Source organism: Anser brachyrhynchus (assembly GCF_964034855.1).
Source record: "Anser brachyrhynchus genome assembly, chromosome: 3".
Classification (NCBI taxonomy): domain Eukaryota; kingdom Metazoa; phylum Chordata; class Aves; order Anseriformes; family Anatidae; genus Anser; species Anser brachyrhynchus.
In genome coordinates, this window is record NC_137696.1 from 68,171,612 (window position 1) to 68,184,716 (window position 13,105).

General features: G+C 44.9%; 1 protein-coding gene and 1 long non-coding RNA gene across 6 annotated transcripts in view; one reads left to right on the plus strand and one right to left on the minus strand.

Annotated features, from left to right (window-relative positions):
• The window catches only part of LOC308192847, a 38,842-nt gene extending 35,481 nt beyond the window's left edge, over window positions 1-3,361 (minus strand). The window contains exons 1-3 of one of the 3 annotated variants that reach the window (XR_013949152.1): window positions 3,122-3,260; window positions 1,908-3,019; window positions 596-756 (exon numbers count right to left, since the gene is read on the minus strand). This is a non-coding gene — a long non-coding RNA (uncharacterized lncRNA). Of the gene's footprint in view, window positions 1-595; window positions 757-1,907 lie in introns of all 3 variants that reach the window. The other 2 variants (XR_013949151.1, XR_013949153.1) reach the window with 2 other exon arrangements.
• PTPRK (protein tyrosine phosphatase receptor type K) overlaps window positions 3,344-13,105 on the plus strand; it is a 421,389-nt gene continuing 411,627 nt past the window's right edge. Inside the window, exon 1 of one of the 3 annotated variants that reach the window (XM_080586782.1) lies at window positions 3,344-3,386. In XM_080586782.1, the coding sequence (XP_080442908.1) occupies window positions 3,359-3,386 (28 nt within the window). In that variant the 5' untranslated portion in view covers window positions 3,344-3,358. Of the gene's footprint in view, window positions 3,387-3,866; window positions 4,211-13,105 lie in introns of those variants that run through there. The other 2 variants (XM_080586784.1, XM_080586779.1) reach the window with 2 other exon arrangements.

Genomic DNA, 13,105 nt, shown 5'->3' on the forward strand with positions numbered 1-13,105 from the left:
GTAATTTTGAAGGGATGGAATTCAGTAAAACAATTTATTTCAAAACAAGGCCATGCTTCACTCCTCCTTGAAGGCTATTCCCATGCTATATTTCAGTTGTCAACTATTTTGTCTGCTCGAAGGAAAAATAAGACAGAATTTGGTCAATAATAGGGAATGCACTCTTTTAAAAAAAAATCACAGGCCATTTTATCAAAACCACAGAAATGACAAGCAGAGCAAAGTGATATCCAGTCTTTGGATAAAGAATGGAAAATTCTAGCCCAAAAGGTGAATATTGCTGAGAATGGTGGTCAAGTAAGAACAGGAAGTTTGGGATGAGAAATGCCACAGAGCTCTCTTATAATGACACGAGCCTGTCACTAAATCTGCAGACAGGAGGCTGGAGAATGCATGCAAGAGATGCAGAAGTGCCCCTGGGGACAGAGAGTCACAGGACAATTCCCTTGTTGCATCCCTTGTTCCCACCATAAACCACAGGTAGCTGGAAGAACACGCGGTGCTCCCTGAACAAGCTATTATCTTGTTATGGAATCATCTGTGCACATGCAATACGCAGCAGTGAAACAATCCCCAGACTTTTTAGACCCTCTACCTGCTCCACATTTGCATCCAAAAAGCAGCTGTGTGATGGGAGACTGTTCAAAGGCATCAGTAAGACACTCAGCATCGTTTCCTTCTCTCCGGTGATGGTTTGTTATGACAAGGGTATCGGCTGCTGGTTCTCCGTGGAATTAGTATGCTCTAAAACAGCCTCTGTGAGTACCAGGCAGTAAAATAATACATTTAATTGAAATTTGCAGTACATCTTACTGAGATAATTTTTTCAGAAGTGGAAACACAATGAAGACCCTGCCATGGGTATTATTGGATAACATCAAGAAAACCTGGGTCGATACAATACTCAATTTTCTCAAGGATCTCCAACCTTGAAGAGCCAGATTTTCATGAGGCCTCAGTTCTTGTTAGGGCTCACGGAATAAGCAGGCAGATTTTCACAAAGGAAGTGAAAGTGCAGAGGGCTGGAAAGTTGGGTGGGAGCAGCAGGATAATGAGCATCCTTGACTATCTGATCACTTGGCTAGAAAAATTTCATTTAAATGTCTCAAAATCCCCTCACACTCTAGGAGAACATTTAACAGTTCCCGGGGAAAAAAAAAAAAGGGGGGAGGGGGAAGAGAGAAATATTTTTGATGGTTAGGAATATGTATTTTAATATTTTACATACCATGCAAATATCCTGGGAAAATACCATTTCAGATAGAAATTCTGTCATATAGTATTGGATTATCGATAATTTATGATATTTTACTGTGAGATGGTGTATTATGCTAGGCAGTTGTCAGTCATTAGGAACCAAATTAGATGACAGCCTGTGTTAAAAACCTATGTTACGACGGGCTTAGCAACATCCAAAAGTATAATGGGAAACTTATAACAGGGAATGCAAAGAAGGTGGAGGCATCTAGCAGAGTTTCAGAATCAAACTTGCTTAAACTTGACACAGATTTATTTCGCATTTCATTTAGAGATTATAATTGTCAGGATAAAGACCGTACTTTCCTTAATTTCCAAATATTCCTTGAGATGAAGGGAAAGGCATTTCTACGAGCCCTCTGTGTCTTTCTGCTGTTACATTTGGCATATAAGGTGTTACCTTGGACAGTTTTTAAATGTCGTTCAAGAGGTAATATACGTATGCTTTGATCTTAATTGAAAATGCAAAAAACAGTGAAACATTTAGAGCTCTAAAAATGTAAAAGCTGGAACAAAAATAAATCCACTCATGTCATATAAGATAAAAATGATGTCTAACCTGATATGTAAGTTAAAGTATTTGTCAGGGTGCCAAGTACATTAGAAGGCACACAGAGAGAACCGCGCATAATATCTCAGCAGATACATACCTGGAAGAGGAGTGGGGTCACGTGCACATCTCATCCATACCTCTCAAGCTTGAACTCTCTACTCAAGGAAAGAATAGCAATCAAAATCCTCTTTGTTGTCTTTTAATAGGAACGTGAGCAGCGGAAAAGGGTGAAATCCCAGGGGACTCCCGCTGGCAGATAAGGAAAGTATGTGGATAAAGCATGGGGGAGCGTGCTTCAGTACGACCCATCGCCACAGGCCCTCCAAACGGAGCAGCGAGCTGGTGCTGCACAGCCACCCTCGGCCACAGTCTGGACATGGCCATCGGCAGTGCCGGTCACCAGGGGTACCTGTGAGACTGCTGCGAGGTTATGGGGAGGCTGTGTTGGTCCTCCTCTTCCCCCGACCTCCTCAGCTACCCATGAGTTGTCTGGCTGGCACTCGTCTTTTACAGCGTTAGCTCCATGGCTCCCAGCTGGAGCTAACTCCATCAGACACGCACACAACAGGACAACACCAGACACACACGTACTCCCCCCACCCCATACAAGGAACTTCTGTATTTTCCTTAAAAATTTCCACAGCAATCATGATGTAGCCTAATGCATGGGAAGCAGGGCCAGCACACTGCTTTCCTTCACCTTGCTCAGAAGAATTTCCCGTGTTTACTTGCAACCAGCACGTGGCCCATCCTTCCTGAAACACTGGCTGTCACGAGATCTGCCTCATGAAACTCCCATCCTAAGTTCAAACAAAGAGCCAGTGTTCACTGAAGCATATAATTTTGTATTTTACAGTAAGCATGCAAGTTTTTGGCCACTCCACCCAAATGAAGTACAGAGGTTTCCAGCTGTAGAGGTGGAAGAAGAGAGTTTTTTTTTTTTTTGGGGGTGTGCTTTGTTTTACAAGCTACCATGTACTTCAAACTGCTGTTTCACCTTTTTTTTTTTTTTTTTCGCTGTGAAAACATGAGGGTTTGCAGGGTGTTGAGGCAAAACCTATCAGTTGCCACACAATGGCTGGAAAGGATTTGGAATCACAGCAAACCTTCGATGAACCTGGATTGAATTTCCAGTTTGCAATAAAACCTGCAAGTTTCCAGTGGTCTCGGGTTCTGTTGCGAGCATTACATAGCATCTCTAATTACAAGCTGCCGTGCAAAAAAAAAGAAAGACTCATCAAAAATAGGTTTAAAAATTGTGGAGGAAACCACACTCATTTAAACAAAAAATTCCAGCCCTGGCGCCTTTACCTGTTATTCCAAATGCTTTCTGGGTGCACGAGTTGCACCGCTGTGAGACACAGAGCGGGGCCTTGACGGCATCGCGGCCCCCGAGCCTGGGTGTGCTGGGGAGGTCCTGCTTCACCGCACGCGGGTGCCGGAGTCGTCTGTCCGCGTGCAGACCTGTCGGGAAGGTCAGCGTTTTGTTACACCTGGATATAACAGCGCAAATGGCGGTGCTGTTAATTACGACTTCACTTCCGATCAATGAGACTTTACTGGCACGACGAGCCAGGCGAGTGTTGCCAAAGAGAGGGGAGGGGGGGGAAAAAAAATAAAAATAACAAAAATCCCGGCTGGGAGACAGAGCCAGCCTGCTCGATGCACGGCAATAACGCAACGCGCTCTGAGGCGCTTTTAGAGGCAGGAGCAGCGAGCGAAGCCGAGCGGGGGCTGCGGGACCTTCCCCTCGCACGCCGCGCCCGGGACGACCCGGCGCCGGCCTTCCTCCCCTCGCCTCCTCCTCCTCCTCCTCCTCCTCCGGCGGCGGCGCCCGATCCGCTCCGAGCCGTGCCGAGGAAAGCGGAGCCGCTCCGCTCCGCTCCGCTCCGAGCCGCTGCTGCCCCCCGCGCCTGCAGCAGGAGGCGCTGCCGGGCGCCGCTCCGCCCGCTCCGGGGCTGCGGGGCCGGAGTCCCACGTTCCCCCTGCCAAGTGCCGGGGAGCGGGGGCTGGCCGTGCGCGCTCGGCTCCTCCCTCCCTCCCCGCTCGCCCAGCGGCAAAGTAACTCCGGAGCCGGAGCCGGAGCCGAGCCGGCGCTGCCGCCGCCGCTGCGCCCGTCGCGCCGCAGACGCTGCCCCGAGCGGGCGGCCCCGGGGCCAGCGGGCGCCCCTCGGCGCGGGGCTTTCCCGGCCGGCGAGGCCGGGGGGAGGCCGGGCCGGCTCCGCCCGCCCGCCCGCCGCGGGCCGGGGCAGCCCCGGCCGCTTTGGGAAACTTCTCGGCAAGTCGGCATGGGCAGGGGGGCCGGCGCCGCTCCGCTGCCGCTGCTGGCGGCGCTCGCCCTGCTGCTGGCCGGCTGCTCGCCAGCGCTGCCCGGGGCGGCCCGGGCCCAGCTCTCCGCAGGTGAGTCGCCGCTCGGCGCCCAGGTGAGGGTGCCCCGGGGAAGGGAAGGGGCCGGGGGCCGCGGGAGGCTCGGCGCCGGGTGGCGGCTCCCGACGGCGGTCGGGCTGCGGAGGGTGCCCCCATCCCCGTACGTCCCCAACCCCGTGTAGCTCCCCCCGCCGCCCCGCGGGGTGCAGCCTGGAGGGCGCCCCACGCGTGTCCGCGGGCCGGATCGGGGATCGGGCGCCTGGTGAAGTCGCCGTCTGTCCTTCCTCCCTTCTCCTCCTCCTCCTCCTCCCGCCGCGGCAGCCTCCCAGGTGGCGGCGGGGCCGGAGCTGCCGCCGCCCCCTTCCCCCGCCGAAACTTTTCCCGGCGCTTCCCCGCGGGGCGCCCCCTTTCCTAAAAGGGGAAAAGAAAAAAAAAAGGAAAAAAAAAAAGGACAATAATAAAAATAATAGAACCGCGGTGGGAGGGAAGGCGGCGTGCGGGGCGGCGTCCGTTTTGTTTGCGAGTTTCTCGCCCCTTCCTCCCCTCGGGTCTGCGGGATGAAAGCCCGGGGCACCGGGCTGGGAACGGGGGGGCTGCGGCCCCGGGGCTGTGCTGCTGGGAACGGGGGGGACCCCGGGGCAGAGCCCCCGGGAGAGCGGGGAGCAGGGGGCGCGGGGAGCCCTGCCCCGGAGCCCCCCCGCCGCTGCCGGTGGCCGGAGCCCGGCGTCGGTCCCCGTGGGGCTGTAGCGTGGGCTTGTGTCGCTCCGGAGTGGCGTGGAGCAGCCCGAAGTAGACTTCAGGCGCTTTCCCGTCTCTGTTCTTGTTCTTTTTTTTGTTAACAATACTCGCTGCTGTGCCGGGCGCATCAGTCGGACAAGCGTGTGCATCTCTTTAATACCGATAGGAAAGCTTGAGCTCGAAAACCGCCACTAATAAAAGTATCTAGGCTAGTGAGACTTGGAAGAGCAGTTTTCATAAGGGTTTTCATAAGGGCTGATGCGTAGTTTGGAGGCTGGTTTTTTCCCCCTGATCCTATAAATTAATTTTTAATTGAGAAGTTTGAGATGTGTCACTGTCAATTAAGAAATCTGCTGAAGCAATAAGGTAAATTGGGCTGCTCTGAACAGATTACATCCCTCCTGCGTGGCTGACTTTGGTGCCTATAATTCGGTGTCTGCGTATCAGAACTGTACAATTACGTAAGCACCTACAAGGCTTTTACCAGGGGAAGGGATGCATACCCTATATGAGGTTGGCATGCTTTAGGAGTAGCTAAAATAAAAGGTTCTGAAGTGTGACATCTCTTCGTTCAAAACCACACTGAAATCAGACCAGTGATTTTGCTTTCTGTAACTTGTCAGGCTAACGCAAGCTTTTGTTTACTGGTGGAAGAAGAGTGGGAAGTTCTGATAAGTTACATGGTCCATGGTATTTTATGCTGAGAAGCATAAACTGCAGCCCTTCTTGGACCTGAAAGTACAGAAAGTCAGGTTTGTACCTTGGGGTGTGTGTTAAGTAAGCTGAGAGGAATGTTCAGGATCGTTCTGACCAGAGTAGGTGAAGCTTGTCAAAGAGTTGAACAATTGTATCTAGGAAACATGAGATTCATTTTTTTGTGCAGCATGTCAGCAGCTACAGACTTCAGTTCCTATTGCCAAACATCAAAAATACTGATGTGTTGTGCTGGTCAGAGGCTTATTAATCGCAGGCTTAATTGGACTTTCTTGAAGGTTTGGAGAAATGGATTTGTTGGTAGCTGATGCTTTCAGGGTGCTCAGTTTTAAGTAAGGTATGATGCCTGGACACTTACTAAATACATTCAATACACACATGTGGAGTGATGCCCTACTTGCTTATGATCTTGGTTTGAAGGCTCTGAATTTAATAATCGCTACAGACTTTGGTTTTGTTACTTATTCTAAATCGGTCCCTGAAGCACCTTTTTTTTTTTTTTTTTTTTTTTTTTTTCCCTCCCTGTTGATTAGACTTCACTCTGTTACTCTGTTAGTGGATGCAGGACACAGAGGTTGGGATTTGTATGTCAGTTCCAGTGAGGGCCTCTCTCTGGCATACAGTCTGTATATCCAGCACATAGGATCATTTGTGTTCCTCATAACAATTTTCTGTTTTTAACAGGAGTACTGTTTTTCAGGCATCTTCATTTGACTGTCTTTTCGTCCTCCCCACCTTAATATAAGAGCGTGTGGGTTTCAGTGTTAAATGTAACCTAACTCATTTTCGGCTTCCTCTCTATTAGTGTTCTTATTGTTGGCATTGTAACAATTTAAAACACTGTTAATTTTTCTTGCTTATTAACGAGGATATTAATTCAGTCTGGACCTTTCACAAATCTGTCTGTCTTGCTTTAATTTGTTTTTTATTTCATTTTTATGATGCTTTTCACCACTCTCGAATGGTGGATGTGGGCCAGATCCAGAACTCCCCATGTAAATTTGGATGTGTTTGTTAGGTGTCTAATTGAATGCCAGAATACAGGCTTCTTGAAAGTTGGCCATCCTCAAGAGCATGTGTGTGCCGGTTGTTAGCTGCTCTGTGAAAGCAAATGAGAAGGCGAGAGGAGGAACAGAAGCAAGTTAGGAAAAGGAACAAGATGCATCTTGTAATTTGTTGCTGTCTTAAAAATTGTGCTTGTGTATTATCTCCGCCCCCTTTGCACATAGTTGAAATGCTGTCTTTTCCCACAGGTTTCAAAAGCAAAAAGCAAGCAGCTCCTCTCTGCCCACCCCCCGCCAAACCCAACCATAATCCACAGTGTCATATTTTTCTGGTCTCTGTACATTGTTTCTTTACACTGCTTCTTTCCCTGACCCTTCAACTTGGGTGCGTGCCTGTCAGAATCTAGGCCAAAATGTTTTGGCAGCGCGTACTTTGTTGAAGTCTGGCTATTCCTTATATAGCACCTCCTTTCATCTGTAACTCCTACAGTTCGATAAAGAACAAGTTCAGCTTGTTTTCACAACTTGATAATTTTAAGCTTATATATTTTTTGTTAATATTATTTTTAGCAATTTGCGTGTTTTTAAATTTTGGAAAAAAAACATTTTTTTGGTAAATGCTGCTTGCTTGACAGCTAGCTGATAGAAATATACTTTGCACTGCCTCAGACAGTATCTGTGAAAGTTTTTTTTTTTTTAATATTAAGTGAAAGATGCAAAGATAAAAATTCTAGAAATGAGTCAGCCTACCTGGAGTTATTTAACTGTGTGGTATTTCAGACTATAGGGATAATTAAGGATAAAAAGGAGGTCTGTATGTTTTATAAGTTCAAGCCCTTTATGAGAGTAGTTATTCTTCAGACTTTCTCAGGCAATGTTATGGTATCACAAATGAACAGGCAAGAGTAAATATTTCTGGTTTAACCTTTTTTTTTCATTGATAAAATAGACTCTCTCTTCCAAAGACAGAATATAAGTAACTCAGAAATTTGATATTATGAAGCCTGAAATATTACATTTTTTATAATTTTTTTGTAGTTTGATACATTTATACACAGAGAAATACACCAATATACCAAAGTAAGCACATCTATTTTTGTATATGTAATCATGTAGAACAAATTAAGCATGTTTTGAAAATGTTTTTAAATCTTTTTAAGTAATTGAATTAACCTTTTGCTGTCAAAATGACAAAAGTTGTAGCCATGTTCAAGAATAAAATGACTGAAGCAACTAGCATATGATATACAGGACATACTTGTGCAGGTAGGCGTGTATGTATAAGAGACTTCTCAGTAGCTTTTTTTCCACCAAGCTGTTAAAATGTATTGACAAATTATATGGATGATGAGTGGAATTAAAAGCAAAGTTATTTTATCACTTCCACCCCCTCCTTCCCAAATGTTTTACTTTCCTTTATACGTTCATCTCTCTTCTGTGGTAGAGACCACTTGTCTACCTGTGTGTTCAATTATAACATGTTCAATTATACCACGTGTATTAATTTTCAAAATGGACCTTGTGAAAGTGGAGTTGAAAGCACCCAGAAGATACAGACCCAAGAAGTCCTGCTTAGTCCATTTTGCCTGAGAAATGATTGTAGGCCTTGATTAGTTAGTTAATGTAAACAGTACATCTTAAACCAAGTAGCTGTCTTGCCCTTACTTAAGATCTACTTAAGATAATTTAAGAATGAGGTGAGGAAAAGGGTGAAGAAACCTACACGGGTTCAGGCAGAGGTCCACCTAGCCCAGCTTCCAGTCTGATGGCAGGCACTTGCGAGAGTGATATGGGCAAGGTGAGTGACTTTGGCTGGATACTGTGACCGCAGAGACAATGTGTTGGTATTTAATGTCATTAAGTGGTTTCTTGTAACCACAATTGTGCCTAATAACATCTTCAGCCTGTATCAGTTTTAGTGTTCACATCACATAGTGGAAAGGAATCTACATGTTTTATGGAAAAAGCTATGGTCTTTTTAACTTACTAGTTTTATTTAATATCTTCCCATCTTGTATTGAAAGAAATGGTTAATAATGGCTCCCAATTTACCTTCTTCATGCCACACAGGATTTTGTAGTTTTCCAAACTCTCTCAACTATTCCTTTTGTAGTCTGAAAAGTCCTGTTTTAACTGTTACAAAGGTACCATTCTACCTCTTTTTTTTTTTTTCACCCTTTACCGGCTTTCTCTTTCTTTTCCAGTTCTACTGCATTGCTTAGAGTATCCAAGACACAGCCGCCTGATGGATTTATATAGTCCTTAGCAATGATTTTTGTTCTCACCCATATCACCCATATCATAATAATTCCTGGCATTTTCTTTTTTTTTTTTTTTTCCATTTGTACCATTCCTGGTTGCGAGCTGACACTTTTATGCAACTATCTGGTTCATTACTGAAGAGCTGAGATCGTGTGGTTAAATGATGGTCTGTGTCAGTGTCAGCAGGAGCTCCTGGGAGGAAGGAAGGTCCTTAACCAACCCTTTTTTGGGGGGAGAGAACTTCTAAACAAGACTCTTGAAGACCCCTTGGCCTCTTGTTGGTGTTTGGGAGAGTTAACCTGCTTAATGCTTGCCACTACGGTTTGTATCCTTCTGAAATGCTGTTGATACAAGTGAGCTAAAGAGACTTTATCCTCTTATGTGGAAGTCTTGGCAATATTTGGATTAAAAAGCAGAGATATGGAACAGTGGTACTTCTTGCTCTGGTGTCTTATGATGTCTCTGTATGACCTCCTTAGCTGGAGGAAGACCTTTCAGTCATCTCACCCCTCAGGAGCTGGATACATTGCCAAATGTCAGCTTTGTTTCACATTAGCATAGGTTTTGGGGAAATCCCTACTCTTCCTTTTTCAACTCAGATCTCATTGAATGTGTAATAGGAAGCCTCCAAAACTATTACTTTACTCCTGATAACATAGTCAGTCAGGACAAGGCTCATGTTTTCATGTGCTAATAGGATCCCATCTGTCATAGTTTATTATTGTCATGGAAAGATGCCTTTGTAGTGCTGCTCGCAGAAGTGTGCACTGGGATTTGGAGCTTCATTTACAATCTGACGATCCCATTAAGCCAATTTAAGTTACTGCTGCCACAGAGAGGGACATTTCCATCTCTTGAATGGCTCTTAGGTCTTTGTGCTGGATCTGGCCACCATGCGGCCTGTGAGTGAGTTAATTTAGCTCTATCTGAAACTTCTTGGAGGAAAGATGGATCTTGGGATTAGTCTCCTTTGATCAGTGAGTTCAGCAGTCTTGAAGACGCGCCGCCTCATAAATCTGGTGTATGGGAGGATGAGGGGCAGTGGTGGGGACGGTTCAGTTTGAGAGCAAGCTGCAGTGGCAGTGTGGCTGGAGTGAGCTAAACCTGTGCTGTCTTCAGGAGGTTAGCTCTGGGCTGTGCTCGCTGCCCGGCACTTCATTCACCTGAGCAAAAGGAAGGAGGAGGCCAAGGGCATGGGGCTGCCATGGCACTCCCTGTGAGGCTGCAGGAGTTAGGCTGGGCGAAGGCATTTGAGGCTGCCGTCTGGCTGACTGCATGCATGGATGACATGGTATTCATGTTTCCTTCCCTGATGTGCATCTTTGAATAAACCGGGCTTAAGTATGTTCTTTCATTGTAACAGATAGGTGTCATTTATTATATAAATGTGTAAGCAAGAAGTGGCTTATTAATGGCATGTAACAGAGAGCAGGTGTGGTGGCAAGCCTGGTGTAGATGGTGTGTAAGACTTACAGAAGATAACACCTAGATACTAGGCTAGAATTAGATGATGTTGTGACATCCAATTTAGGGTGCAGCAGAAACCAGTTTAAAGCCCTGTTCTGCAGTCTCGCCTTTCTCCTTGCGTGATCTGTCCTTTCCTTCTCCTGTGTGGGCTCTGGTGAGTGACCTGCTGCCACAGCAAGGCACAGCGACTGCCCTTCCTTGCTGCCTCTGGCTGCATGGGGCTGTGAGTAGTTTGGGGTGTTTAAATGGGAGTGCCCATTACACACATGCATGAGGCTGGAAGAGGAAAAATAGCCATGGTTTCTGCAGGCCGAGGGGAGCTGGTAGAAGAGTGGTAGATGACATTAACAGGAGCTTTGAGCTTATTGCAGAATGGCAGCAGGATCACAGAATCACAGAATGGTTTGGGTTGGAAGGGACCTTAAAGACCATCCAGTTCCTACCCCCCTGCCATGGGCAGGGACACCTCCCACCAGACCAGGTTGCCCAAAGCCCCATCCAGCCTGGCCTTGAACACCTCCAGGGATGGGGCATCCACAGCTTCTCTGGGCAACCTGTTCCAGTGCCTCACCGCTCTCTGAGTGAAGAATTTTTTCCTTATATGTAATCCAAACCTACCCTCTTTTACTTTAAAGCGATTACTCCTTGTCCTATCACTACACCCCCTGACAAAGAGTCCCTCCCCAGCTTTCCTGTAGGCCCCCTTTAGGCACTGGAAGGTTGCTGCAAGGCCTCCCCAGAGCCTTCTCTTCTCCAGGCTGAACAACCCCAAAGTCATTACCTTGTGCTGCTTACGGGTGAGCATTGACTATAGGTGACTTTAAACTCTCTAGTTTAAAGCTATGCAAAATACTTAGTTTGAAGTCACCTATATATAGTCTGTGCTTACCAAGTACTTTGGAGTCACTTTGAGTCTGCATTTACCAGGAAGCTATGTAATTGAAAGTCATGTTTGTATTTCTGGAAGTAATACAATGTATATAATTTATATTTATACAATATATAAATATAAAAACTGATAAACATACTGAAATCTTTCCCTGAACAGGAGGTTATGAGTATTTGTGTGAACTCAATGCTGTGTTTTAAAAATAAAAAAGCAACAAATAAAACAACTCCCTCAACCCCCAAAACATTCACTAGGACAAAATAATAGCTGTTTGTGGTGATTTTATTTATTTATTTATTTTTGAAACTATATGTACATATAACCTCAAACTTTAAAAGCTGGTGTTGGTTGCATCTGAAAGTATTTTTAATCTGTTTTTGGCTTATGAATGTTAAGCTGCTCAATACCCATGTAAATTGTGAAAATAGTCTTACAGTTGTCAATTTTGAAGAATATTTACACATTTAAGGAGCTTCTTAGTTGAGTTTTGTACCTTATATATTTCTCTGTAAATGAGCTTCATTTGTGTGTTCAAAGGTACAGAGTAATGGAGTAAAACTTCTATTGTTTCAAATTCACTGATCGATACTTAAGTTTTTAGATTTGCCTTCTGTTTCTGAAATTTGATTTCTACTTAAGTTGGAGTTTTGATTAACAGATCTCTACATGTATTTCAGTTAGGAACCATTTATTTGATCTAATCAAATTTCTTTTGTGATTGCTGTCACAGCCAAATCTTTGCCTGACAACGTTTGCACTTTCTTATTTTAAACAGTTTAAAAATATTGGACATATATATTACCTAATATGAAAACAACGAACTAGTGGTGCAGAGCTGTGGTATGTTTTATTTGAAGGACTGCAGGTGAAAAGTTCTGCCAAATTGTTGATCAGTGTAATTTCTGTTGTTGGTGTATAAAATGGTCGTAGAATTGAGCCTCGACAGGGGTAATGCGTCCTTAAAGCACTGGGTGAATGGCCAGGAATTTGAGTCACTCTATTTGTTGAAACATCTTTAATATGTAACTATATTCTGGGGTAACTACATAGCATGAACATATAGCAGTGAGAACTACTACAAGGTAATAACACGATAGGTAAATGATACAGTAGTCTCTGGTTGACAAACATCTGAGTTTCCTTGTACAGAAAAGATAAATGCTGGCCACTACCAAAAGGAAGGAGGGCCTCCCCAAAATGACAGCTGGCTTTACAACAACAGGGTGACCTTGTACTGCTGTCAAGCAGTGATTTCAAACTGAATAAGCCATTAGAGCAGACTTATTTTCCTGTAGGTTTGAAACTGGGACTACATCAGGATTTTTTTGCTGGCGTAGCTATACTTGGTAATAGGTCTGTGTGTTCCCCCAACATTACTCAATGGTAGACATGCAAAAAACAAACAAATAAAAAAACATAACAACAGTAAACCAAGTGTAGATGAGGCCTGAAAGAGATTTGGTCCAGAAATCTGATTGTCCAGAAAAAAAAAAATCAATATTTTTCCAGCAACACGCATTAACTTTAACATGTAGAAACTTGCTTGAAGTCAGAAGGTACTGTGCATAGACATGTTGGGCATTTCTTCTCTCTAGGAAGATTGTGCGTCTTTGGTGTTGGTTGATGTTTACAATACTGCACTTTGTATATGCTTCAGTAAAAGATTCGAGAAACTTCGAAAGAGAGTTTGAGAAATTAATTTCTCAAGGAGTGGTGCCATGAAAAGATTGAATTCCGTGCTCCATGCTATGAATAATGTGAGGTTATTTTTGTTAGCGGGTGTGTGAAAGATTGCACTCTTCAGTTTGCCAGAATGTCATTTACTTCTGCTACCATTTACTAAAAAGATGTGAT